This window comes from Danaus plexippus, chromosome Z (assembly GCF_018135715.1).
Source record: "Danaus plexippus chromosome Z, MEX_DaPlex, whole genome shotgun sequence".
Classification (NCBI taxonomy): domain Eukaryota; kingdom Metazoa; phylum Arthropoda; class Insecta; order Lepidoptera; family Nymphalidae; genus Danaus; species Danaus plexippus.
This window is the reverse complement of record NC_083559.1, coordinates 7,342,798-7,369,975: the sequence shown is the minus strand read 5'-3', so window position 1 is coordinate 7,369,975 and position 27,178 is coordinate 7,342,798. Positions and strand designations below refer to the sequence as shown.

At 30.8% G+C, this 27,178-nt stretch overlaps 3 protein-coding genes across 6 annotated transcripts; 1 reads left to right on the top strand and 2 right to left on the bottom strand.

Annotated features, from left to right (window-relative positions):
- Positions 1–742: 742 nt before the first annotated feature.
- Positions 743–7,246, bottom strand: LOC116777325 (ribosome quality control complex subunit TCF25). 2 transcript variants are annotated; one of them, XR_009753389.1, is made up of 15 exons: positions 7,078–7,242; positions 6,274–6,398; positions 5,901–6,053; positions 5,636–5,832; positions 5,476–5,555; positions 5,288–5,399; positions 5,141–5,207; positions 4,663–4,773; positions 4,170–4,485; positions 3,947–4,091; positions 3,680–3,821; positions 3,338–3,451; positions 2,552–2,724; positions 2,164–2,250; positions 1,544–1,682 (listed from the first exon to the last, which is right to left on the bottom strand). XR_009753389.1 is itself a non-coding variant. In XM_032670807.2 (14 exons), exons 2-14 carry the CDS (start codon positions 6,394–6,396, stop codon positions 1,382–1,384), a joined length of 2,034 nt encoding a protein of 677 aa, XP_032526698.2. In that variant the 5' UTR covers positions 6,397–6,398; positions 7,078–7,246; the 3' UTR covers positions 743–1,381. The 2 variants fall into 2 exon arrangements, 1 of the variants encoding a protein (XP_032526698.2); XM_032670807.2 differs by lacking the exon at positions 2,164–2,250 and having other exon boundaries at positions 743–1,682; positions 7,078–7,246.
- A 1,101-nt stretch (positions 7,247–8,347) lies between these two features.
- LOC116778117 (sulfhydryl oxidase 1-like) lies at positions 8,348–13,724 on the top strand. Of its 2 annotated transcripts, XM_032671998.2 has the most exons (3): positions 8,348–10,240; positions 13,001–13,055; positions 13,498–13,724. In XM_032671998.2, exons 1-2 carry the CDS (start codon positions 8,556–8,558, stop codon positions 13,044–13,046), a joined length of 1,731 nt encoding a protein of 576 aa, XP_032527889.1. In that variant the 5' UTR covers positions 8,348–8,555; the 3' UTR covers positions 13,047–13,055; positions 13,498–13,724. The 2 variants fall into 2 exon arrangements, with proteins under 2 accessions (XP_032527889.1, XP_032527890.1); XM_032671999.2 differs by lacking the exon at positions 13,001–13,055 and having other exon boundaries at positions 8,349–10,240.
- Positions 13,725–13,883: 159 nt separating this feature from the next.
- LOC116778118 (flotillin-1) lies at positions 13,884–26,802 on the bottom strand. 2 transcript variants are annotated; one of them, XM_032672002.2, is made up of 11 exons: positions 26,598–26,802; positions 25,351–25,517; positions 25,014–25,193; positions 24,813–24,896; positions 23,296–23,514; positions 22,649–22,809; positions 21,380–21,488; positions 20,785–20,910; positions 17,546–17,716; positions 16,248–16,326; positions 13,884–15,861 (listed from the first exon to the last, which is right to left on the bottom strand). In XM_032672002.2, exons 1-10 carry the CDS (start codon positions 26,647–26,649, stop codon positions 16,258–16,260), a joined length of 1,338 nt encoding a protein of 445 aa, XP_032527893.1. In that variant the 5' UTR covers positions 26,650–26,802; the 3' UTR covers positions 13,884–15,861; positions 16,248–16,257. The 2 variants fall into 2 exon arrangements, with proteins under 2 accessions (XP_032527893.1, XP_032527894.1); XM_032672003.2 differs by lacking the exon at positions 16,248–16,326 and having other exon boundaries at positions 26,598–26,801.
- Between the last annotated feature and the right edge of the window lie 376 nt (positions 26,803–27,178).

The following is a 27,178-nucleotide window of genomic DNA, read 5'->3' as shown; positions in this document are numbered from 1 at the left end:
CCCATATCACAATTAAACCTATATTGAGATCTAAGATTTTCGCGAGTATTCATTTAAACCTATATTGTTTAATTCTTATTTACATACTTTTAGTCATACATTACGAAATACAAATGTTTACAGACATTTTAAATGATATTTGATTCACGATTTGTTAAAAGTGCCATCTATAAAGTATATGAAACGAAACATTTTGTATCTGCCGCTGCTAAATGCTAGCGCCGCTATGCAGCCAGAGCGGCGGTTGGCACAACTACTCTGTGCTTATTTTCCATACAAATGATCTCAAGGAGGATCTACACATCCCATGTTGTATGCAGAAAATGTTTGCATTTGTGTGTGTAAAACTTACGCATGTGTGGTATTCGAGAGGCACTGCTTCCTTTTTTTTCGTTTAAAATTTCGTAGATAGTCCGTTTATTATCAAATGAAACGGGACTCTCTGATTGGTTGGTAAACGTTCATATGTTTTTTTCAATAATTAAGCAGTTTTAAGATATTTCGTCATTGCTCAAAGATCTTACTATTCTTTATATTAACACAGGACAAAAGAAATAAACTGAATAGTTTTTCTTTATTATAAGTTATGTTTATTAATCATCGAGTTAAACCAGTCTAAATTACAGGTGAACCAACACAAAATTTCATTAAAATTACAGCAAGATATTAAATTATTAACTTAGATGATTGCAAAAAATAAATCATTGAAAAAAAATATCACAAATAAAATAAACAAAATAGGTAATATCAACATATATATATTTAATTAAGATAAAAGACATAGTTCTAGGACATCCAATAGTACATCAAGTGACTATAGCTAACCTCTTTTCCCACTGTCAAACAGTCACTGTGTATTTAATACTCAATCCCAATACATTGAGGAGAAATAAAAAAAGTTCAACATTTATTTAATTCTCTTCAATAGCAATCCATTCACTAACTTAATCCTACGAAAACAGTATACGTTTCAGGCGATTATGATGCTACATCAGTGATGAGTAAAATACTTGAACTTTTAAGATATCAATAGCAACCAATAATTAGAATATCAAATAGAAAACAGAAATATTACTGAAGACTTTGGAAGATAGAATCGCCTAACAACTTAGGCCCATCTGTCAGTAAACTCCAGCGCAATCTCAGCGACAAAATCTATCGAAAGGACATACGTTGACAGCAGATGTTTCCCATCTCGCACCGATCCTATTAACTCAGTGAGAGAAATGCCCTTGCGTCCTTTTTATTTTCATAGACCTCAAAAGAACATATGAAGCGTAACGTGAAACACGATCTACGACATCAAATTCCAATAAATATTAATCTTTGAAACTACTGTTAAATAGATTATATATTTCGACACGTATTTATCGACGTTAATTTAATCGGATGTGTCACGTCCGTCGTCGTCGATGTCGTCGGAGTCATCGATATCGTCGGAGTCATCAATGTCGTCGGATTCGTCAGTGTCGTCGGAGTCGATGTTGGCAGAGTCTACGAAGACGCGCACAGCATTCACGATCTCTGGGTTATCGTTATTGTCGTCGTCGTCCAAATCAAAGTCGTCGTCTGAATCCGTCTGGCCGACGCCCTCGTCGTCGCCATCGTCGGAGTCAGCTGCTCTGTTCTCTTGCGGTAGACGGTAATCTAGTATGGATGGCCGGAAACGGTGGTTCAGATGTCTGAAAAATATTATCTAAGTATTTAGACTGTCCCAAAAGATTTTTTCTTTACATTTATTATTTACATATGATTAAATTAAATTTATGGACCACAATAACTCACAAAATGCATTTTTTATACTAATAATTATTTACATGAACTAAGTAATGCACTAAAGACGTAATGACTTCATACATTTCCGTCATTTTACTCACAAATTGTAATAACTATTAAACTAATATGATTCACATAGTTAACAGTGTCTAAACATACTTTAAGAACAAAATCGGAATACAATTATTAAATTAGTTTTTAAAAAATAAGGATAGAAGGATAATAATAAAAAATATGAGGAATAACTATATAATGTAAATCTCTGCGAAAGGACTATGTCATTGTATAACCAAATGGGGATGGCCATAAGGTTTCTGTTATTGTTAACTAGTTGATGAAAAAAAATACTTTATCAGACGATCTTTTCTGTCATTTAAAAATTCTTACCTTACTTTATATTTCCAAAATTACCTGATTCGTTAAAGTCAGGTAACTTTAGAAATAAATCCCAAAGAACGCCGAATATGTCAGAATCTGTAATTTGAGAAAATTAAAAATAAAAGAAATTAATACATATATATATATATACATATACATATATGAATACTATGTACATAAAATAAGGACTAATTAAACAAACATATAAAGTGAAATGACAGAAATGTTCGTATGTCATCACTTTTCACTAAAACCATATTATAAAAAAATCTACTAGGTAAATATTGAACATAATCAAATTAACTATGGATACATTGAAAAGCAAAAAACAAAACATTTATAGCTTATACAGTTTTTCAACAGTTATGATGTTATAATAACTATACTATATACGTACTCATCCTCGGGCGGTATGTCGTAGTTCGGTAACAGGGATGTGAAGAAGTCGGTGAGTATAGCGTTACCGAGGTTGATGTGTGTGTGCGGTATGAGAGTGTAGCCGTAACGGTTGACGCCGTCGCGAGGCGGGACAGGGTCGTAGCAGCGTGTAGCCGCTACACGTGGCACCGCCTACGAGCATACGTACTACGTGAAGCTATCTTATATACAATAACACCTTTATTTTGTTATATACCAATTAATAATTTTAATCGAATCATTTATATTTTCATTGTAAGCTGGCATCATTATTATGTTTCGTGTAATAATGCAATAATAAACTGTAAGCCCGTTTAGGGGACATTGAGAAACGCAAAAGACTTTAAGAAACACAAACTCTGATCGATCGGACTTTATTGTTTTATTTATTTTGTTCTCAATTGTGTTATGACCAAAATTTTCAATTATATTGGGATATTTTTGATATTCGTATATAGAAAATTATTTGCAAAGACGACGCCCTTTATCATGAATTCTAGGATTACAATCGTAGAGTTGTATAAATATTGAAACAACTAAATAGACATTTAAGATATCGACCTACAAGAAAGTGTTTTTTCATAAAGACTAGTTTTCAGTCTCAATTTAACATTGATAGGATTATTGCCTTCTAAAAAAATATCTTGAAATATTAAATAAGCTTTATGACAACGTATCAAGGAACAAAACTTATACATTTAAGGTCTTCTAATATAAGTAAGAAGTAGATTAATAATAGTAATTTTAATATGATTTCTCAACCAACCCCATCAACCAGAAGGTTGGAGAGTGTCTTGATGACACTGAGGTGACGATAAACTTGCTCCGGCCAGCCGCGGAATAGAACTTGACGCACCTGTTGCAGACCCTGGGTTTGCTCCTGTTAATAATTCATTATTTATCAGACAATCATATGTAGTATGTAACATAAAGATTATCCAATGATTAGAAACTCGTGACGTACAAGTATTTATCTTACACTTTTATGATTAAACGGACGGATGAAATGGGATATCACGGACTTATTTTAGAGTGACAAAGATTTAAAGGCCTTAAACATAATTAACATCAGGATATCTTGCTTTACATCGGGTCATAGAGGTCTTACCTTGATGGATGAGTCAACGTCATATCTATCAGCCAATTCGTTGGCGTTCCGTATTAGCCACTCCATAACTGGCGGTTCACGCCAGCGAGCTCCGGTGAAGGTGGCATAAAGAAGTATAAGGTCTTTGAGGTTCTTACATGTCCTATAATAGAAATAATACATGCATTTCGTTGGTAATATGAAAATAGTTTCAAATACAATTAATTGACCAAAGCGATCCATATAATCTTACTGACAGCACACAGTCTCATAAAAAAAAGTAATTACGTGGAAAAAGCGTAGCTGTTAAAGAGCGGATGAGCTCGTAGACGTTCATCGGGAGTGTAGTTGGCACTGTGCAGTATTTGCATTAAGGCCCACGGGAACCCTGCCATGGCCTTTTGTAGTAGCTCATCGGCTTTCTTGATACTTTCTGCAAAGAGGATAAAAAGACTCATCCGCATAACCCAACTATCCTAAATTTGTTTTGAATCTTCATAGTACAACTTACGCTTGTTCTTGGTAAGGACATGGAAATACGCAAGGGCGTATGAGAACTGAATATTAAACATGAATCCAGCCTCCCTTTCCTTGTTCAGATAATCTATGGCATCTATAAGCCATTGGTGTTCCCTAGCCCTGAGAGCAACAGTGTCAATAATGAAGATGACCGCCAAAGGATCGGAAGGGTCCAAGTTTAGCATCAGCTTTGCTATTTCAAGAGCTGTGCGATGGCAAGCCTTATTTGTAAGAAGATGTAAGTACTTTAGCAAAGCAATGTGGAACGGTCTGTTTTCCAAATATTTGTATTCGAGACGTACTCGCATCTGTAACAGAATATTTTTTTTGTTACTCTGCACCAACAAACTTTTCATAAAATATGTCTTCTCCTTTTTAATGCTAACATTGTAATTTTTAACGGACACACAAATACGTTAAACAGTTGTTGAATTTTAACGAGACTAAAATATGGCAATAATTTAATAATAATAAGTAATACTTACATCGGTGACATTGAATGATGGATGTGCAACAAACTGCATGTATGCTATTACTTGTTCCACGATTTTATTACCAGCAGAGTAATCTTCTAAGCGGAACATCACATCGGAAGCCTGAAATTGAGTAGTTATATCTATTCTATTAAAATATTTAAATGAAATTAATATCATTCGGATATACTACGCGAGCTTTATTTTTTGTTAAAAACTACATACTCCCGACGATTCGGTAACTTTTCAGCAACCATGATCACGGGCAGACGAGTTGTGCGCTTCTGTCACCTTTTAGGTTATTTAAGATAAAAAGGCTGCAACGCGGTTTACTACACATATTGTTTTAACACAATATATATTTCTCTCCGAGAGCAACTCTGATGTTCACACGGACGGAGTCGAGGCAAAATGTAGTACATAATACGACATATATATATATATATATATATATATATATATATATATATATTTATTTATTTAATCCTACCTCCAGCAATCCTTCAACATGCATGTTTTTCAAAGATGTCTCAAATGGTGTCATGAGGTGGGTAGCCCTGTTAGTAATTCATAAACATTAACTATATATCTTCATTTCATTAGGTATTTCTATTACTTAATAAACACATTTCAGTACCTCTGTGTAAGCATCACCATGAATTCTTTGTGAACACGTTGGTATTCCCTGCTGTGATCATAAACGAAATAGCTAATGCCATGATCACGGCGGTCAACAGACATTGACAAACCTGAAGACAACATGTTAATAAACAAAAGAAATATCCATTACTAATATACTAAGTATAATAAAACAACAAAACTGACCCAATTTCTTGAAATTAAATTCCTGAGGAATTATAGAATACTTCTGGATACGTTTCAAATTAGGTTGTCGGCCATGAACACTACAAGTTAAATTTAATGTCATAAGTGGTGAATGATACAAAGTTATTTAAACTTATTAATTAAATATAAGTTCATTTACACGCGTCGTGGTGTCTCCTCAGGTGTCTCGGGCCCAAACATTTTCAATAGTTCATTGGAGACATTAAGATGTTTATATTTGACCGAGAAAAGAATATGTAGTAAGTCTGGCTTAAATTTTGACTCCGATGAAGCCTCCAGCTCAGGTTCACCAAGCAGTGCATTGACTTCCATTAAGGATTTATCAATCTCATCCAACTAAAAAAATGTATGTTTGAAAAGTATTTAAAACCTTTATATTATAAGACCTATGTCTTAATGCTTACCTTGCCACCATTAAAAGAATTCTGTGGTGATCGTTTTATTTTATCTTGCCTCTTCTTCTTTTTCTTTTTTTTCTTTTTCATATCTTCAGCTCCAGAGTTATTTCCACTAACCAGTGGTGATTCATGATCTTCAGAACTTGAACTCAACAACAACTACAAAAAAGAGGCATATTTAGCCAATACATCTAATTCTAAATGACTTTAAACTAATTCGCAAATACCTTTAAAAATATTTCAAATAATAAAATATTCGCCAAGCGACACAATGCATGATTTGAAAATTCTAATTATACTTGAACTTAAAAATATTGAATAGAATATTGTTATTCATTCGCTAGAGCAACTTTTGTAAATTAATAAATATTTAACTTACCCCTGCATAAGCACTACGTGCAGAATTTTTTGCATAAAGGGGTTCATACTCTTCATCAGAACTTTCATTTGGAGGAGGGAGAGCTGTTGCACCATAAAGCTTACGTACATTGCGCAGGGACATGACTAAAAGTAAATTTCTATTATAGGTATTTAGCATTTTGATATACATCATCATTGCAAGAAACTATTTATAATTAACCCATTAATTATAACAAAACCAAGTCATAATTAGAAAAATAAAGGATTAAATTCACAATTAATCTTCTTGAAAAGCAATGCATAAAATGAGAATTAAGGCTCTGTACCACTTTGCTTAAATGAAAATTTTTTTTAGCAACTACATGTAAATTGGAAAGGATATTTTAAAAAGAAGAGTGTTCTGACATCAAGTATATTCTAGAAGCTTTGTCCTTAGGAACCTAGATTCAACTATATTTTTATCTGTGCCCTGCTTTCTAGTGAGCATGGCACATATTATTGATTTACCCTTTGATGCATCCAATTGATATATATAAGTTTCTTCTTGTCAAATAATTATGTTCTGATACTCATATTAAATTGTGCAAGCTATATACTAATATTTATTATTTGAAATTTTTGTTATGATTAGACATCTACTTACAATATGCTTAACTTGAAACAAAAATTTTACTAGGTTAAGGTTGTAGTTCATTTTGCCTCACTCAAACAATCATAAAAATAAATGCATCTGAATATTAAGATTCATAGAAAGATCTATTCGTTTTATGCTAAATACAAAATAATAATGTATTCATAAGTTATTATTATAATATTTACTTACCTGAAAAATTAACTTTGTAAAAGAATATACGAAACTAAACAATACACTTTTATTAATTTTAATCAATTAAAGAATAAATTGCAATTAGACTAAAAATATCCACATAAGGACGTAGTTCTCGGATTGCTGAGTGCAGCAAACAGCAATAGACAAACAACTACCTACAGTCTACGTCAACGCAGACCGGGGAGTATTCATTATTTGGTAGATATAATATACCTAATCTACTCTGTGGATGCCTCAAAGCGATCAATAGTATGGGCCAACCTAGGACTTACTTAATCTGTAGATTAAAAAAGACTTTGTATACAAATAGATTTATTTTAAAATCGTGGTAGGCGGAATATATTTCTTCAAAATTCTTTATAATTTAATAAAAGTATATTAGTGTCTCAAGAGTGTTTTCCAAGATGTTACAAGAGTGTTTTCCAAGATGTTCGAAGAGTGTTGTCCAAGATGTTCCAAGAGTGTTTTCCATAGATACGTACTATTCAAAGGAGAAAAAAGTTCATTGATGTCTTTTCAGTCTATAAGGAAGAGGTACTGAAACAAACTCTTCCGTTGTGACAAAATAAGTCAAAGGTACATCCGTCCAAAATATATACAATTATCTTACATTTTTACGGTTTGAAGTAAATATATGAAACGGCGTTTTATGATTACAAAGAATTACTACTTCTTAGTCCAATTAATTGTAGTAACTTTGATACTAATATTGGTTTAATAAAATTTAGAAATATTGTTAAAGATATAACATAAAGAAGTGCTGTTAGGGATGTCAAACGATAGAAAATCTAATTCTAGAAACGATTGCTGTTTTAAATTTAATTAACGTTTTATGTAGAGAAAATTAAAAAATATATATTTTTAATAACTAAAAATAATACTTTGATTGATAAATAAATGTAGATTTAGGAGTTTAGTTTATTTTTTTGTCATGGTTTTGCAACAAAAGTTTAAATAATGCTTGCATAACATAAATTGTATGTATTTCGAATATAAAGTTACACAAAAAAAATAAAAATTAATGTTTTTCTAATCGTGAAATTATTTTTTTTAATGATTGATAACCAAATAATAAAAAATATATGTTGAAGATACATTTTATTACTTTTTTATTGATTTGTAATTTTTTTTATGATATTGTTACCAATTATGGTAAAACTGTAAAGTACTGTAAAGTATGGTTTCTGAACGGTACTTTAAATGTTGGCAAAATATGCAAATGTCATGTAAATTCGTTAGTCTATTACTGACTTTGACATTTCTTTAAAAGTTTAAATAGTTTTACTAAGTAATGAGTTTATCAGGCGAGTACCTACGCACTCACCGCGAAGAATACTTTTATACCGTAATTCAACATCGTTATGACTTATGACGTATTTTTCCTGACGACTTTACGCGGATCAAATCAAGTAATTAAAATTGCTCACTTAAGGCCATACAATATATGATTAAAGTAGGATACATTTACAATAATGATCCGTTGGCAATATATTGTGATAAGTTTATGTATTTCCTACAATCTAGTAAACAGTGCCGTTATAGTCAGTGATGATGTTGATGAACAAGGATTATACAGTAAGTCCGACCATGTCGTGATATTAACGAATAAAAATTTTGATAAAAAAATTTATGGCCAAAAAAATGCTTTTATAGTACAGTTTTATAATAGTTACTGTGGCCATTGTAGAGCATTCGCACCAAAATTTAAGGCTTTAGCTAAAGAGATAAGGGCTTGGAGTGAAGTTATTAAGCTTGCAGTTCTAGATTGTTCTGTTGAAGAAAATAACGAGATATGCCGGCAGTTCGAGGTCATGGCTTATCCTTCTTTACGTTATTTACACGAAAACTATGTGAAGGGTAATTCCAATGTAGGTGAGAAGTTTCAATCTGCTGAAAGTGCTGCAAAATTAAAAGATCAAATGATATTCAAAATACAAAATGAACAGCAAGCTGGACAATTAAAACATGCCCCTTCTTTGGATATTGATTCTCCAGCCAACATTCAAACAATGCCCACTCCATCTGGAGTTACATACACATTTTTAATTTTTGAATCTCCCAATTCAACTATTGGCTCAGAAATAGTTTTGGATACCAGTGACTATACTAATATATTGATCAAAAGAGTATCTGATTCCAGTAAGTTGGCAGAAAGTATTGGTGTTAAAACTTTTCCTGCGGTGGCAGTTGTTGGACCTTCAAGAACTCCCAATATTCTCAACCCTGGAACTCCAACAAAATCTAATATACTCAAAACTATTAATACATATTTAAGGTCACAGAATTTTGTATTTCCTAAGCACCTTGAATTTGAAGATGTAGATGAATTGAATGCTTTAAAAAATAAGGATTTAAGTTCCATGTCTGCAGATGCTGTTTTCTATAGTGATCTGGAAAAAACTTTAAAAACTAGTTTGCATACTGAAATTACGAGGCATAAAGTTCTAGATGGTGAACCACTTGAGGCCCTATTGGATTTTTTAAATGTTTTAATAACAGCCTTCCCCTTTAGAGCCAATATGGAAGAGTATATACTTGAATTACACAACAAACTTAGCTCAAAAAGTTCATGGAACGGAAATGAAGTATATGAATTAGTAAAAAAGTTAGAAGCTTCTCATGCACCAGTTTTCTCAACCAATGCAGATTATATACGATGCAAGGGTAGTCAAAGTAAATATCGAGGCTATACTTGTGGATTATGGACTTTGTTCCATGTTCTAACTGTAAATGCAGCAAGAAAACCAGGATATGAAGCCCCACATGTTTTAAGAGCTATGCATGGTTATGTCAAACATTTCTTTGGTTGTACTGAATGTTCCCAACACTTCCAGGCCATGGCAGCTAGAAATAGGTTGTTTGATGTCAAAGAAAACGATAAAGCAGTTCTCTGGTTATGGATTTCTCACAATGAAGTCAACTTGAGATTGGCAGGAGATGTAACCGAAGACCCTGCTCATCCAAAAATACAGTATCCAAGTGTCACTAACTGTCCAGACTGTAGACTTTCACGAGGAGCTTGGAATTTGCCTGCAGTTTTTGAATATTTGCAAAAAATATATGGTGCTAACAACATTCATGATGCAAGATCAATAGCCTCAGCAGCCGCCTCTCCTGGGCCATTCTCCGACCTGGACATTGGAATGTTAAGCCTCTTGTACTTATTATCTTTCTTTTTGCTTATTTTAGTTATAAAATTTTATATAACTAGACATTTAGTTAGAAAACGTAGATACAAGCATGCATGGGGTAAAGTATAACAGCCATTTTTATTTGTTTACTTTATATTCAAATGGTTCTTCAATAGTAATGGTAACATTACTTTACTATTACTGCTAGTAAGATTTGATTGTGGACTCCATTTAAAAGATTTCCAACAACCAATATTTTTTTAAGTCGCATGTCAGTATTTCAATTTTGAAAATAATACTACTTCTTTAAATCGGTTCCACATTCAGTGCAAGTATTGCTTGATGTATTTTGTGTGTAGAATTTTTATTCCATTTTTTAAAAAAATATATCTCTTTCGGGAAGAAAGTAATGCGAGAATTCAAAAAGTAATTGTAATTTTCATTGCAATTGGTAATGCAGCTACCGTTGTAACGATAAATAGGAAACTAAATACACATAAGTATACGTACAAGTCAAAAATAAAAACATTAAAATTTTAACATACACTGGAAAATAAATACTAGCACGATCTACTACTACCGATACTAAAAACGAATCATTCTAAATATTTGCCTTTGCTATGAAATAAAAACCGTGCAAAACTTGGTCCTTCATAGCATTAAAATACATATAAAGCCCTTCTGTGAATGCCTTGATAACTCAAGAAAAATAAATTTTGAAGATAGTAAGTAGCTTATAGGTAAAAATGAAAGTATTTCAACATTCATATATAAAATGCTAATAGTTCAAGAGAATAGTGAAAGTCTACAAACTGTTTTATTTATAGCCTTATTAATATGTTCACGTTATAGATAAATAGTTTCATTTGCTTGCCTTAATACTGGAATGAGGCTAAAAACAGATTAAAGTACAACGTAAGCAACGAATCAATTGAAGTGTACTGTTATATTAATAGATGAAAGAAATTTTATATTTACAGGTTTATATTGGTTTAAGAGGGTAGCGAAAATAGAAAGTTAAAAAATAAAATAATAATCATCGCCTTTTCTTTAGAAAGGGTCGTACTACACAATGTTCTAAACGAAGGATGATCTCTTTTTCGTAAAAAGGATAATTCGTTTATCTCTTAGTGTGAAAGGACGTGGCTTCCTGCCATTTGCGGGCTTAGATAATTTAAACATCGCAACGGATATTAATGTAGCTTCAATCATGAGTAATTCGTGAGTAATTCGTGAGAAAATTTTATGTAAAATTCACCTATTTTATTAATTTTCTATGTTAATCCGAGAAAGTTGTAAAAAAATTGAAAGTTGTAAAAACCGTATTTTTAGCTTTTACATAGCGGAGCACTTTGGCCAAATTTTATGAGATTTATCAAAATAATGTTGTACGAAATAGCAGGTAGCAGGTATATCCTAAGAAGTTTTGCGAACAGGTTTCAGATAGTATACTTATTACATCGCAAAGATTTTTATCTCATACATTTTGGAAAAGCATATTGGTCTTTTTACGTAATATTAATAAAAAATAATATTATTGAGGATGTTTATACCATATTATGAATCACTTCACCTTGAAACGACTATATTATCAATGTTGAGTTCGTGTGTACTGTGAAGACGGAGCTGGTCTCTAGTAATTATATAGTTGTTAAGTGGCGGTGTCTATTAATAGAATATCGTTGTTGTTATGTAAGTGTTCGAAATATACGAATGAAAATTAATAATTCTCGGTCACAAAAAGACAATCATGAACATATTTTAGAAAACGAGGAATTTAAGTTTAAGCGATTTCTTCTTATAATCGGATTCGAGTCTTCCAAACGGAATAAAGATAACCAAAATTTTTAAACGACTAGTTACCTAAACATCATATAATTTAAAGAGTTTAAGAACATTTCTTGTATACTTTATAATTTTGTGAACCAGGCTGTGATCGGCATTAGATCAGTTACGATCGGGGACACAGCCAAACGTTAAAAAGGTGAGGTAACATCTAAGAGGTCGTTACTAAAATCAAAAACAAATCCCAAAAAATTAAAATCATAGACGCTTTAGTTAGATCGTTGAAGAGCTATCAAAATTTATATAAAACTTTGATAATGTTATTGTTATTTACAAAAGAAACAACAAGATTACAAAAGTTATTTAAATTAGTTTTCTATTTCAAGTAGAAAGATCAATCACATTTTGCATCTTAACTGCCGCTACATTTTTCCTAACTGTTTCGATTCCGTAACGGTTCTGTGTTGATAGCAATTTTTAGTGTACAGTAGATTCAACAGCTACGTCATTATAATACTAGGTTGTTTTAGTTAATAGTACATTTATATTAAATAAGCGATTTATATACAACGATAAACAATTTAACTTTTATACAACTTTTATAGCTAATTATTACAATAATTATTACTACATAAGACGCGTTTTTCATAGAATTTTTAAAATTTTAAAATGTATTATGTATAATTACGATTTAAAATAATTATTTTTATATAAAACGCCACCTCTGGTCAATGATCGTATTATATTGTTAAATAAGTAATTCTTAGAAATAAATTTACATAACATAATTATATCGGTACTTTTAGTAACAACGATTTTAAATTATTATTATCTTAATGACTGTTAACTGCTCATTAAACAAGTTTTGTTTATCTCTGACTTTCCTTTTAGAGTTGCTATTTCTAAATAATATATTATAACAAAACTCTAACATAATATTTAGATTATTATGTGGCATCGATTAGAATATTAATCAATATTTTTTGTATATATTCAAGCAGTTTCATGTTGATCCATCGCATCTGGAGTGAAAAATCGTCTTTTTAGTAGGCAAAGGTCAGTCAAAATTATTTTACGAGATTTTCGGTGGCGGTTATCGGTATGTGATAAATCGATTTTACCAATTTTTAACGCTCCGACTTGTTGATAAAACTTGCCAGCATTAGCAAATGCTAAGTGAAAGTGGCGAATTAGTTTTATTACAATGTTTTGTAAGTAATAAGTGGATCACCAATTAGCGTTTAAATTTGTTGCACTTTTAAGTTGGTTATGGTTGAGGTCCAGGTCGGCTTTGTTCATTGCGCTTCGTAGGTGTATTTTATTGCTGTTATCGTGAAATTAATTTCGTAAAATTGATTGTTGCAAACTTTATAGTTTTAGTATCTTAAATATACAATTCTGTAATAGTTTATAAGATTATATAATTAAAAATCACCTATTTATTTTATTCAAATGAATGGTAAGAAATAACTTCAAAATCATTATTTTTTTATTTCAGGTACATGTCGTAACACTTATGAAGTAACAGATAATCGTCGAACCAGTTAACGAGATGCCTTATATTACAAACGAATAATGTTATTTATATTATAAAATATTTTATAATTCTGATCGAATCTCGTATAAGTTATGTAATGTGAAACAACTTTTATTAACACCTACAGTGCCTAATAGATCTTGTTAAAGCTCTAATAGATTATTATTTTAATAAATCATTGTTTGATATTGTGTTTCATTTTTATTTTATGATAACAACACCCACTCGCCAGTCGCCACTTTTCTATAAAATAAATGATATATCGAATGAACAGATTGGAATAGAACTAAGATATAAACGACGATGTAATGTAAAAGCTTTACTTTGGGAGGAAATAAAACAAGAAATATAATTTGAAATTTTAATGAATATATATTAATAAAAACCACGTCAAATACACAGATACCAAAAAAATGTGATCCACACGAAAGATTCAATAACACTCTGAGTGCTCGTACTTAAAGTTATATTTTTACTATACTTTGGCAAAACCACAAGTAAATTCAAACCTAAGAAATTGGTATTTTTTCTATCAGTCACTGTCCTAAACCAGATAAGGAGCCAGAATTAGAAATTGTAAAAACGATATACGCTACAAATATATAATTAATTTCAAGTGATACATTTTTTAATAAATGTCATCTAAATTAATATAAAGGTAATTTGCATTATTAAAATTTAATTTTGTCAAAAAAATTGGTTTCTAAAACACATTTTTTTATGTTAAGGCTTCATTCGCATTGGAATCGTGTTCTAAAACACATTGGTAATACTGACTGCAGAGTAAATTCAAACATCACAGGTCACGAACCGTACACGCATTGAGGACAGTGAAAGATCTAAAAAGAATTTACATATGTATGTCCTATTTTAATAGAATTATTAACTAAATAATATACATATTTAGCAAAATTATACAAAAAAGCAACTAATATAATTGTGCTAGACAAACTAAACTTATCGTTTAATACACAGCACCCGCAAAATTTCAATAAACAATTACTAAAGAAAAACTGGAACTATCTTAATACTAATACATTTATATATCTCTTATAAATACGGGTAAAATGGAAAAAACCTAATCCTTACCAAATAATAATAGAAGGTATTAAATATTGCTTGTTATAAATATAGCACAGAGCCAGCGAGACGCTGAAACAAATAATGCTATTCTGTTGATTACAAGTTATATCAACTTTATGACTTGTGCGTTGAACGGTGATAACATGTCAGCGGCGTTGATAACACAATCTATCAGGGGATTTCGCCAACCTTATAGAACTGACAGCAGGAACGCACATGTTATATTAAAGATAATTTCACTTCACATCAACAGATCACAAGAAAGCCTATTAACACGTTTTAATGTACCGTCAAAATAATTATTTACTAGAAATATGTATAGTGAGGGCATGAACAGACAGACATCGATATAAAAATAGACATCAATATCGGCTTAACCGACTTTAATATAACATATTTACTTACAATTGTTGTGTAATACGAAAAAACTAATCAAAGAAAAACGCTATAAGGATAAGACGACATGAACTTCATCGGACGACGAAGTTACGCTATCCCTTAAGTCTTAAGTTGGTTTTTATTTACTTCAATAAATATATTTTAACGACAAAATATAATTTTGTTGGATCTATGACACTGCGGAGTGGACTACAGATCTATATCTCCGTTACAGCTGTTTGGTGTCTTCAATGGGTCATTTGTAAAACGTCATTGACTTTAACGGCGCGGTACTAAACGACGCATGTGGCCTTGATTATATTATATTATAGCTCTATGATCCATCCTCGCGTCTTAAAATGTTATTTTAAATACATATCATATGTCCGTTTTAGTCTGGCAGATAACGATGCGAATTCGACACAATTTACTTATGACCCACAGCTATAATATCTAAATTACAATTATAATTTTAACTGTACTCATGAACACCAAATATTTTTCATATACCCTAAGACAGTAGCTAAATAAAAAAATATAGGTATTATTTTATTAGTATAACAGTCGTTTGTAAACTACTTCGAGAATATTTAAGCGATTGGTCGAATTTCATACATTAGATCAACGCTCCGATTTGTCGCAAAGCTATATAAAATACTATAAATAAGGGATGGCACGCAGTTTAAACAAACAATAACTGTAACACTGTCTTGTATGCAAGATATGTGAACAGTATTAATACAGAAACTAAATAAACATCAATATATATATGTTTTTATTACTGTAAATAATTTTGGCAAAGATCTTAAAACACTGCTGGAGACTACCACCAGGTAAATTGCGGCTTTACACGGCGCGAAGACCCTGCAGAGGAGAGACGTGTGTTACACTTAGAGAGATATTGAGATTAAAAAATCTGTTTCATACATGACGTATATACATGGACTCAAAATCAGTGAAAAGTATTCAAAAACTTTAATTGTAAAAAGTTGTTGCTCAGCTGATTAGGAAATACTTTTATAACAATGAATACACGGAAAAGACTGAAATTAAACATACAGAATAAAATAAATATCATAAGCGTAGGATGAAGATAAAAAAAATTGTGCATGTTTATGAAAAGAAAAAACATTATGTTATAAAATATAAGAATGATAACTATTTGCGAAACATCACAGCGAGATGCAAATGAACATAAACGTATAATAACAAAGACATAGTTTCCAAATAACTTCTACTACGATACTCGCCTCTGTTGATCTATCGTAATTTCCTCGCCGAATCACCTCGTGCTGTGGGCGTTGGGATCGTCGAGACTTCCGCCACCGTCTAGCGTGGTACACGGTGAGTTAGTGTGATTAGTGAATAAAGCGTCCGTGGTAAGGTTAGTACTTAGTATAACTAGCAAAAGTGCAGCATAATGTATGGAGAGAATTAATGTTTTGTTGTACATAATATTGTACATAATACTACATTTATAGAAGATAAAGTTTGCAGATATGAAAATGATGAGTGAAAAAAACACAGAAGCGATAAAAAAAACGGCTGAAAATTAATAGTATTTGGATAATTAGGTAATACATAATTAAGATGGGTAAAGATTCCATGTGTAATATTATATACATATATACGTATATTTTATGACTATATGTACTATATACACAAGATTTACAACATTGAACCCAACTTGACCTGTATGACATATAACCCTTGATGAAAAAGAAATATACATATATGTATGTATTATAATATTATATTATTTTGCGTGTTTGTAAAGGTCGGTGCGAGCACGACCGGCACCATATGATAACGTTATCAACGACGAGCGTCATCTAAACGTTCCAGAGAAATTTTTCCTCTTAAACATTGAAACAGAACACCTCGTTTATGATATAATTACTTAGAACCGAAAATATTCAATAAGCATTAAATATAATCGATCAAATATAGAACCAAAGAAGAATGAGATTGTTCATAGTTCTTAATCTTTACATGAGTATACATAGGTATATATACTTACATAATATAATATACACATAATATTAAAGGTTGCAATAAATACCAAAGATGCATTGTGAATGGATATACATTATACATATGTACCTATATTCATATTTTTTTTTTCCCAATATTAAAAATACGCAACCATGTAGTATGTCACAGAAGATAACATGAAAAAAATATGTGTCCGTATTAATTTCATTCAAAATAAAACAGTTGAAAGTATGCGTTGTATTATGAAACACAAAAACATGAATCGAACAACGTAATTATATAAAGCCAACTAAACATATGAAGCGTTTGATAGTAATGGTATGTGGTTATAACTGTGGAGTCAATATTAATTTACAATAAAAATGTTATTGTATTAGTATATGCACCTAACAATACATTCGATACGCTCACCACAAGCTTCCATTGGCAACAAATCACGTTAGATTAATGAATGTCATACTGTTCGTATGTCAATAGTTATGGTGACACAGGGTAGGGTTGGTGAAGGTATTGTCATGTTCGTATTGTTATTTCGGCTGGTGTGTGGCGTTACCTTGATCTTAGCGATGTCGACGCCGGTGACTCCCTTCACAAGGTCCGGTATACACTGTACGATGCTGAGCACCTCCCCGGTCAGTTTGGCCGCTCCGACCTCACCGCCGCCGCACGACACCATAGTCACCTTGCGAGCCTGAGACAACGGCGCCGCAACCTCCGCTGCCACCTACCAACAATTATAACAATTGAACTCTTGGATAACAATATAACTGTTTATATATTAAAAACAATATTTAAATTTCTAATACTCTATATATGTAATTAACTCTCGTTAAAAATAATATCTGTTTGTTCTCATGATATGACATCTTGAATTTCGCCGACAAAATTATGACGAGTTTTTTTATCGTATAACTTGTAGGTACGTCAAGTTAATGGCCTAAGTTTTATATTATTTATTCATGCTTTAATAATTTATATTAAAAACCAAAAATTGTCATACATTAAGATGCATGGTTACATAATGTTATGTCAACACACATCACCATTCACAGTGCACGAACAATTAAACATAATCGTGGGTTATAATTCTCGGTCACGGCTCGTGTTTACATTTACACAGCATGAACTAGTTAATAATAATTAGTTGTTTGAATTTAAACGGATAATAACATTCAACATGGCTCATAAAAACGAAAAGAAATATTAAAACATAATGTTTATTTAACGCTTACTTGTGTATTTCAATATTCGCGTTAATGTATTAATGTAATTATGTAACTATAGCATCGATATTTTAAGTATATTATTTGTGTAATATTCAATGCAAAGAATCCCGTAGGATCGAGAGACGAATTCCGAGAATCTAGTAAATAAAATACAATAAAACGATTTTCTAGATTGACTACTAGTTATGTTTCACTCATAGTAATAAAATAAGTCATAATATAACTATACCATTGATTTTTTGATAAACATATACGTACATATTCTTTGAAACAGCCGTCATAAATTCTTAAGTAAATTGCATTCGAAATGATATATTTTTTTGCTTGTAAAGAAAGATTGAATTTGATAAGAATTTATAACTAAACGTATCATTAAATATATATATATATATATAAAATAAAATATATAAGAAATAATTTATTTTAAAGTATAGATTGATAAAAAAAAATATCGATAGAATTCATCGTTTTGTAGGTAATTTAAATCGTGTTTAACATATGTAAGCTCTGTGTGTTTATCACGAATATGTTCTTATCACTTATGGAAAGACAGTATTAAACATGTTAGATACACTTAATCCGTGTATTAAATTATATTAAAAAAATAATTATATCCGTCTACTATAACAAATATACATATGTTACATCTTTTAATTGACATTCCATTACGTATTTATTCACGTTAAAGTATAAGTAAAGTCGGCGACCATTGTAAGCAAGGTTTTAGAAAAAAAAACATTTAACAGCGTATCTTATTAGCGTAACAAAAGTATTTATTTCATCACATAAATATATAATAAATATATTTGTATAGTTCTGAATATGCCACGTATTGATGTATTCATTTGGAATCATTCTTATTGAATCGATTATTTACGATTTTTCATAATTACATATAATAAAGCATCAAAGAAATAGAAATACGAGACAAAATTGTATTCACTAATATTACGGGGTCAAAGATTCGTTGTTTTCGATCCCAGCGTTATCTTAACGACTACTGATAACAAAATGTACGAGTGATTGAAGAGTAAGAGTTATCTGAAGGGGGATTAAAATTAGTTTTATATAGAAACAAACTAATAATAATAACATTTTATAGATATGGAAATAGACTATCTATATACAGGAAGGAAAGATACTCTTATAGGGAAGAAAATACTACGGTAAAATTAACGACGCCTTTGAGTCGACCATCATTTAACAATAGCATTACACTGAACGTGATGCTATCAACTTTTGTTTCTCGTATGTTCTGGTGTGTTCTAATTTTAAATATGAAACATATTTAAGCAATCACATATTGCACAATTATTGAAATGTATAAAGATCTTAATATATATATGATAGCAAAAAACATATACATTTTTTAATGTATTGTTTTAAAAATTATTATGTATGTAGTAATTTAGACACGATCACAGTAGAATATATTTTCAAATATTAAGCTCCTTATTTTCTATGTGGGTAATATTTTTTTACATATTTCTGTCTAAGGTAAATAGTATGAGTTATCATTTTTATTATACGATTTAATAAACACCAATATGATCAATTACAATGTTGAAAAAGAGAAATATTATCTGATATAAGGTCAACGATGTTTGTATTTTCAAAACAACCGATAAAGCAACAAAATCGCCTTTTGATGGCAAGGTTGACCGATTGCGCGGCAAAAAGTTGCGAACCACATTGTAATTACCTTATATAAATAAATAACTACAGAACTTATGTTATATAGTTAAAAAAATCTGAATATAAAAAGTACATAGTATTTAATGTGGTTTTAGACAGATTTAGAAACGAGTGACTCTTCCAATAATACCAATGTTGTAGTTCTTTACACTGAAAACTCGGCCTTAATCATACTTACTTTATTCTGTAAATCGCTTACTAAGAAATAGTTTTCATAACGATGAATAAATTTATATGAAAACAATTATCAGATATAGCTGCAAGGAATTTTAAAATTTTAACAATCAATGGATAGACTTTCATTAAAATTATTCATGTATTGTATTTGTGTTCATTAATTCAATTGAAACTTCTTATGCGATTTACTATAAGATGCGTTAAAAGTTTGACACTCCAGGGAGGGGGGGGGGGGTAATAAAAAGAGACAGAGATAGAAGGAACGCGTAGCGCTCGAACGCATGCGAGCCATCTATTGGTCTTAAAGAAAAACTAAAAATTCCTTAAAAATAATTTTCCACCCCTTCCTGTTTACGTTCCAACATTACGAAGTTTCACTTCTTCCGCGCGAAGGGACTCCACGCAATATTAATTTTTTTTTGTTACGTGAGCCGTCACTCCAGCTGCTCTGAGAAGCCTCATTCATTGCAAGCGATTTCATTGATTATATAGATCACACGTTACAATATATCATCAACTAACAACTCTCTTATATATAATAATAACTCGATGCTAAACATATACATACACTTTCGCCTTACAGGTGCAATTGTATGAAAGTTCCATGTAAGTACTATGAATACTCTTTATTGATTTTAGATTTACAGATTTGCGTGTGTGTGTTTGTATGTGTATGTGTGTGTGTTTTGCGTACCTTGGGTAATGTCTCCAGCATCATATCAATCATAGCAGCCGAGCCGTACTCCTTCCAGGCTTCCGCTTTTTTCGCCATTTGCTCAGCATCAGCTGCAGCCTTTGCCTTAATAGCGTACGCTTCAGCCTTTAAAAAACATTATTATTTATATTTTATAATAAAAGTAGAGACGCAGACAATGATTTTTAACGAATTTACTAAGTCGTAACCGTAATATGTTTTGTATGAATGTATTAAAGAAAAATAATACAGTGATAATAACACATCTTTTATCGGAAACATTGATATCAAGTAATTTTAGAAATTAAACATTTTTCATATTCATTTGAAAATATATATACTTTAAAGAAGTAAAGAGTTATTATTATTAATAAAAAATATTAAAATATAAGAATTGATTACGTTTTACAATAAGTTTTATATAATTTAGCTGAGGTAACTTTGAAACAAAGTTAGAATTCTTATTAAAAAAATACAACTGATTGGTGAATTTCATATTATAAGAAACAAGTCAGTATATTACACAGTAAACGTCTTTGTTAAACTACGTCAGATATTACAATATAATTATTAATAATATATAATATTAGCTGACCTCCCCACGAACTTTGACAGCTTCAGCTTCGGCTTCAGCTTCCAAAACCGTCTTCAACCGATGAGCTTCTGCCAGTTTTTCCAATCTAAATTTCTCGGCTTCTGCTGGTCTGCAATGTAAGAAAGAAAATTTCAATTAAGGCATACACTATAATGGAAATTGCACTGATAAAAAAAGTTGTCATTTCTATAAGTATAATAAAATCCCTTTTTCACTATTACAGATTGCTGTATTCCTGAGATATTGATCCCAGGACTCCTAGACCTTATTTATTTTCTTACGGACGAAGAATATATAATAGGTTAGTATTAGTGACTACAGTAAACATATACATATCTGCTACCTTATACTAACCGCCATTCTCAGGTACCAGGTGCTACAGGTAAGTAAAAATTGTACTCCCTTTGCTTATTGTCTGAGGTCTGGTTTTTACGCATGTTGTAGGAAATATTGTAAACAATTAAAAATGAATACAGCCAGATGTCTTATGTTGACAGAATTTAATGCCAGACACATTAAATATCGAAAGCAAAAAACGCAATCTTACTTATATTCTGATACTTGATTTTCAAATTAAATGGAAATTTTTCCCAGATACCGTGATTTTTTCCGTATACCAAAACGTAGCTGTATTGTAATGTATAAAATATGAATGAATGAATAGTATTCGTACATTTTATACGATAGTGTACAATTAAAAAACACGCATCATATCTCGTTTCTTTCCTTTTATAAACTAACGGAAACTTATTATAATATTATTAATATATCAGTAAAAATATTTTCCTCATTGTCACAGAATAATCTTAGTGTATGTGACAGACTTATGTGTATGTGAGGAGAAAATTGTATAATAAACAGTGTTCACAATGTTATATTTGCCAGTTGTCCCTTCATATATACCACTAATATTATAAATAAATAACTACTAATATTATAAAAGCGAAAGTTTGTAAGGACGTAAGGATGTTTTTTATTCTTTCACGCAAAAACTACTTAACGTATTATGGATGAAATTCTATACTAAGGTAGCTTACAATTAGACATAATTATGCCTGAAATATAAATTACCCCGAAATGAATTGTACTTCTAACGGGAAAAAGGTTTAATAATTGTATTGTGTTAAGTGATTTAGACTGTAAATGTCGCTTCCATTTGGTTAGCATATCTATTATTTTAACACATTATGCATTTCTCTCTGAACCTAATTCCAAAGCCCAGGTAGACAAAGACAATGACAAGGACTAGTATATCCATATAAATGTAACCTGCGTATGGTTGCCTCCAATTCTCTTTCACGTCGCTGGACCTCCCACTTCTGAACACTGATCTCTTGTGTACGTTCCACTACAGCTATCTGCATTTGTTCTTCTTTTATGCGCTGCTTCGTCTTAGCGGCTTGCAACTCGTAGGCCATTTCGGCTTCAGCCTGAAATTTTTTTTATAAATCATTTAAAGGATCTATTTTAAATATGCGTGTGGTGCGTTTAATAAAATTTAATCTGTTACACTAACTGTTCAGTGACATCAAATACAGGGAAGCAGAGAAATGTATTAGATTAACGGTGTTGTTCGTATATCGTTACAACGGAATTCTGACGAAGCAGAGACTTATAGTCAGTATTAAAACTAATATGTAATGAGCTTTATTACCAAATTAAATGATTGTATATCGCGTCAAATTTTCATTAATTTTGCTTGTATTAACGGGTTTTGGTAGAAACTATTTTTAAGTAACCAGATAACTCTAAAACAGCATTCAAACTGATTTTAGCGAAAACTATATATCTTGCAAACAAATACCGGACAAAAGAGTGAAGATCACCAATTTCAAAACATCCGATAGCTTAATAACCATAACTCCAATTAAATAATAGATAATTTAAAGGACAATAACATGACAAATGCTATTTACCTTTTTAGTTTGTACTTCAACGTCATAAGCCGCTTTCTTTAGTTCAAAATCTCTCTGCGCCTTTGCTATTTCGGTATCGTTGAGAAATCTCGCCGCCATTCTTTGTTCTTCTGCCATAGCTTCTTTGATTTTCGCCTCCGCCTGAGCCTCTGCCTCTCCTATACGTGCATCTCGCTTTACTTCTGCTGTACGGGCCATACCCAACGCTTTTAGGTAGCCCTTAGAAAAAAAAAATATTTTGTCACTAACTGTTGCATAAACACATATCAATGTGCTGTGGCATCCCTTTTACTGGGCAAAACAATAAAGATACAATTAATTTTACGACCAAACAAATTTAGCTTTAGTGTAATTCAACACATATTATATAACCATTTTGTTTTACACTTCATCATTACAGCTCAAGTATACAATGCACTTGGAAAATATGCACATGAAAAAGCTACAGATTAATTTTAATATAATCAATTAATATTGAAAACTTCCAAATATGAACACAGTGCAATGTTAGTGTACAAACATATAAACAAGTGGACAAAAGCCTAATTAACACGCTGTGTCAAGGTGAGGCGGTCCCTGAGCGTTATTACCTCGTAAACATAGGCGGGGCCATGATTGCCTATCGGCTTTCAGTGAGCCTTGGAGCTAAAGGTCAAATGAAAATATACATATTGGAAGGTCTCTTTATAAATTAATAAAAACAGATAGACGAATATTCTTTTATTTATTTACATATATATTTTTATAAATCTTTATAGTATATTGTATTTATCGGATTTATGAATAAGCTTATTAACTTTTCAGGGAAAACGCGTGACTCACAAACATTGCGGAAACAGTCAATTGCCTACAATTCCGATAGCTTGTACGAACATACAAACGATAAATATATTGCACAGCAGTATATACGTACATATAAACCAAGATAGGCATCGATTACCATACATCAATATTTACTCACCTTTCCTAAACACTAAATAATGAAAGCCCTTACACAAAAAACATCATTATATAATAACCAATTTGTATGTCATACAAAATATTGATTATTATATACACCGAGTTCAGCAGAGAATGTTATTATTCTGTGTTTAAATTGGTTGATTTATTCATATAACACAAGCTAATGAAGTGCATTAATTCTGTTCACATACCTTAGCTCCCTGTTCAAGTAGGAAACAATAGATTCATTAAATACATGCATCCTATTTAGATGAGACATTATGTATGTACGACGAAATGTTAAATGTGTTAAGAATTTAGAATAAAATTACTGTTGCAAAACAATATGGGTGAGCTTTAATACATTGTGATATTACCAATATTATTCTTCAAAACATTACAATGATTGAAAGTGCAACGTTTTTAATAATAAATTTTATACATACCTTATTTATAGATATTTATATTTAAAAGTCACAAAGTATATACACAAAAAATGACTATCTATATGTAACTATTATCAAAATGACAAAAGTAATTACAAGGTAATCATGATATCTTATAAATTAACATACCTCCTCATCTCTGATGTCTTTCAGTGTGTATGAAACAACCGTAATTCCCATATTTATTAGATCACTAGAGGCCACTTCAAAGACCTGAAAGAAATTAGACATAATCCCATCCAACCTTACTTTTGTCATAGCATGGTACATAAAATGGATTTATCATAAGAATAATATTTAAATCTGAAAATTAATATATGGTATTTGTACCTTTTTTGAAAACACTTTCCTGTCCTTGTATATTTCTTCAACAGTCATAGACCCCATAATAGCCCTCTGATGGCCTTCAAGAGTAACAAGAGCTATATGTTGAATTTCTTGTTCTGATTTCCCAAGAAATTGTTCACAGGCTGAGAGTAACATTTCAGCATTTTGACCTTGAATCTTAACCTAAAACGAATATCATTATTTAAACATTTGTTCATTTTTAATCATTAATCCAATTTGCTTAATTATTCTTGTAGTTCATAGTCCCATTAAAGTAGCTTGATAGGACCAATTTAACATTTAATGGAACGAGATGATGTAATGCCTGAGTCATTTGTACCTGTGCTATTCCTGTGACAGATATTGGTACACCCTGGCTTGTGTACACAGTGGGTGACTCAACCTGGAGTGTCATAGTGTTCAGTGATATCCGCTGGACACGCTGTAGGGCGGGCCACACAAATGCTCGACCGCCCGGTACCAAAAGAGGCTTTGAGTAGCAACATCCTGATTACAAAACACAAAATTGTATATAAAATTATAAATTTTATTTTATATCGATAATACTGATTGAAAATGTCAATTACAACATTTATACATATATGAGACATTCTATCATGCTATGCTTGTTAGTTAATAATAAAGTATAGAAACACTCGCAGCCAGGATAATATATTAATTTGCAATGTATGTATATATATTCACAGCTCATAAATTAATAAAGTAAAATAGATACTTTCCAAGATATCTTAGAAAAATATTAAATTTTAGATTACACTTTTATTTTATACAGTATTCTCCTTGCTTTACCATTACCAGTTTAAGTAATTTAAATAAAGAATGTGTTAGATGTGCTCTCTTTTACAGAAACATTGAAGTGTGGGGGCAGTCAATATTAAAATTTATACAAGAATATGATCTCGAAGAGTATATGTATAAACTTTTCATAAGGCTGGACTGAGGCTTGAATATTGAGGAAAATACATTGGTTATTTTATCAACAACTGTAAATTGTATACATAATAATGCTATAAACACAAGAGAAAATAAGAGCACTTTCTTGATTTTATAACTGAAATATTATTTTTAATAAAGATTCTCATTGCAAAATGTCATATAGGCAGTAAATATCTTCTGTAATAGTTTGAAATTGGGCTAAGCTCAAAATATTAAAATATTTTTATTCAAATTAAACATATACATTATTATAGCACAAAGTACAAAAATACCTTTTATCTATATATTAGCTCAGCATATTACTAACATAAGCAATGTTTTATACAGAAAAATTATCATAATTTTAAAACCTTTATCCTGAAATATGGTACACATACAGTAAAAACTGATTTGTAATATTCTCTTATTCATGATATCATTCTTATGATTTATTTATAATATTTTTACACCGCAAGTAATTCTTATTAGGAAAAGTGGTCATTGGGAATGAAGAACAACTATTACAATAAAAAAGGGTGCTGAAATTGCTTCAAAATTATTCGCAAAACACATTTCAATTAAAAATTGCTATTATTTATGTTGTTTTCTGATACAAACTTATGTAGTAATTAGTATTTAAAGTCAGCTTACCAGATACCACTAAAGCTTCGTTTGGACCACAAGTAACAAAACCCCAGGTCATTTTTGTAGATAAATTTTCACTAGTATATATATTAAACAATTTATGTATATTTATTTATTTTTATAATTTCAGTAAATGAAATAAATAAAACTACGAAGTACATACACAATCAAAACATGAATTGGCTTCCCTGAATGGCAGGGTAACCACAGATTGTCACAGATTATATTACAGCTTGGTGATATCATGTGCTACAGACTAGCAATATTTGTTAGCTGTCTTTAAAACTACGCTAAAAATAAGATTCTTTTTATATATCTAAATCTTCTACAGAACTTACTTTATAAATATAAATATCTATTATACAGTATATAAATTATGATGAAAAAACATTTCATAAAAGGCAATTCACATTTACATAAAAGTGTATAAAAATTAAGACAATATAAGGGCATCTTTTTATGGTTTATTTTAAATTCGAATATAGATTCGAATATTAAATAAATATATTACAAAATTTAAATCTTAGTCCGAGAAATTCTTAAATTTATACCTAACTCTTTATAAACAAATGGTACAGGCTATATAA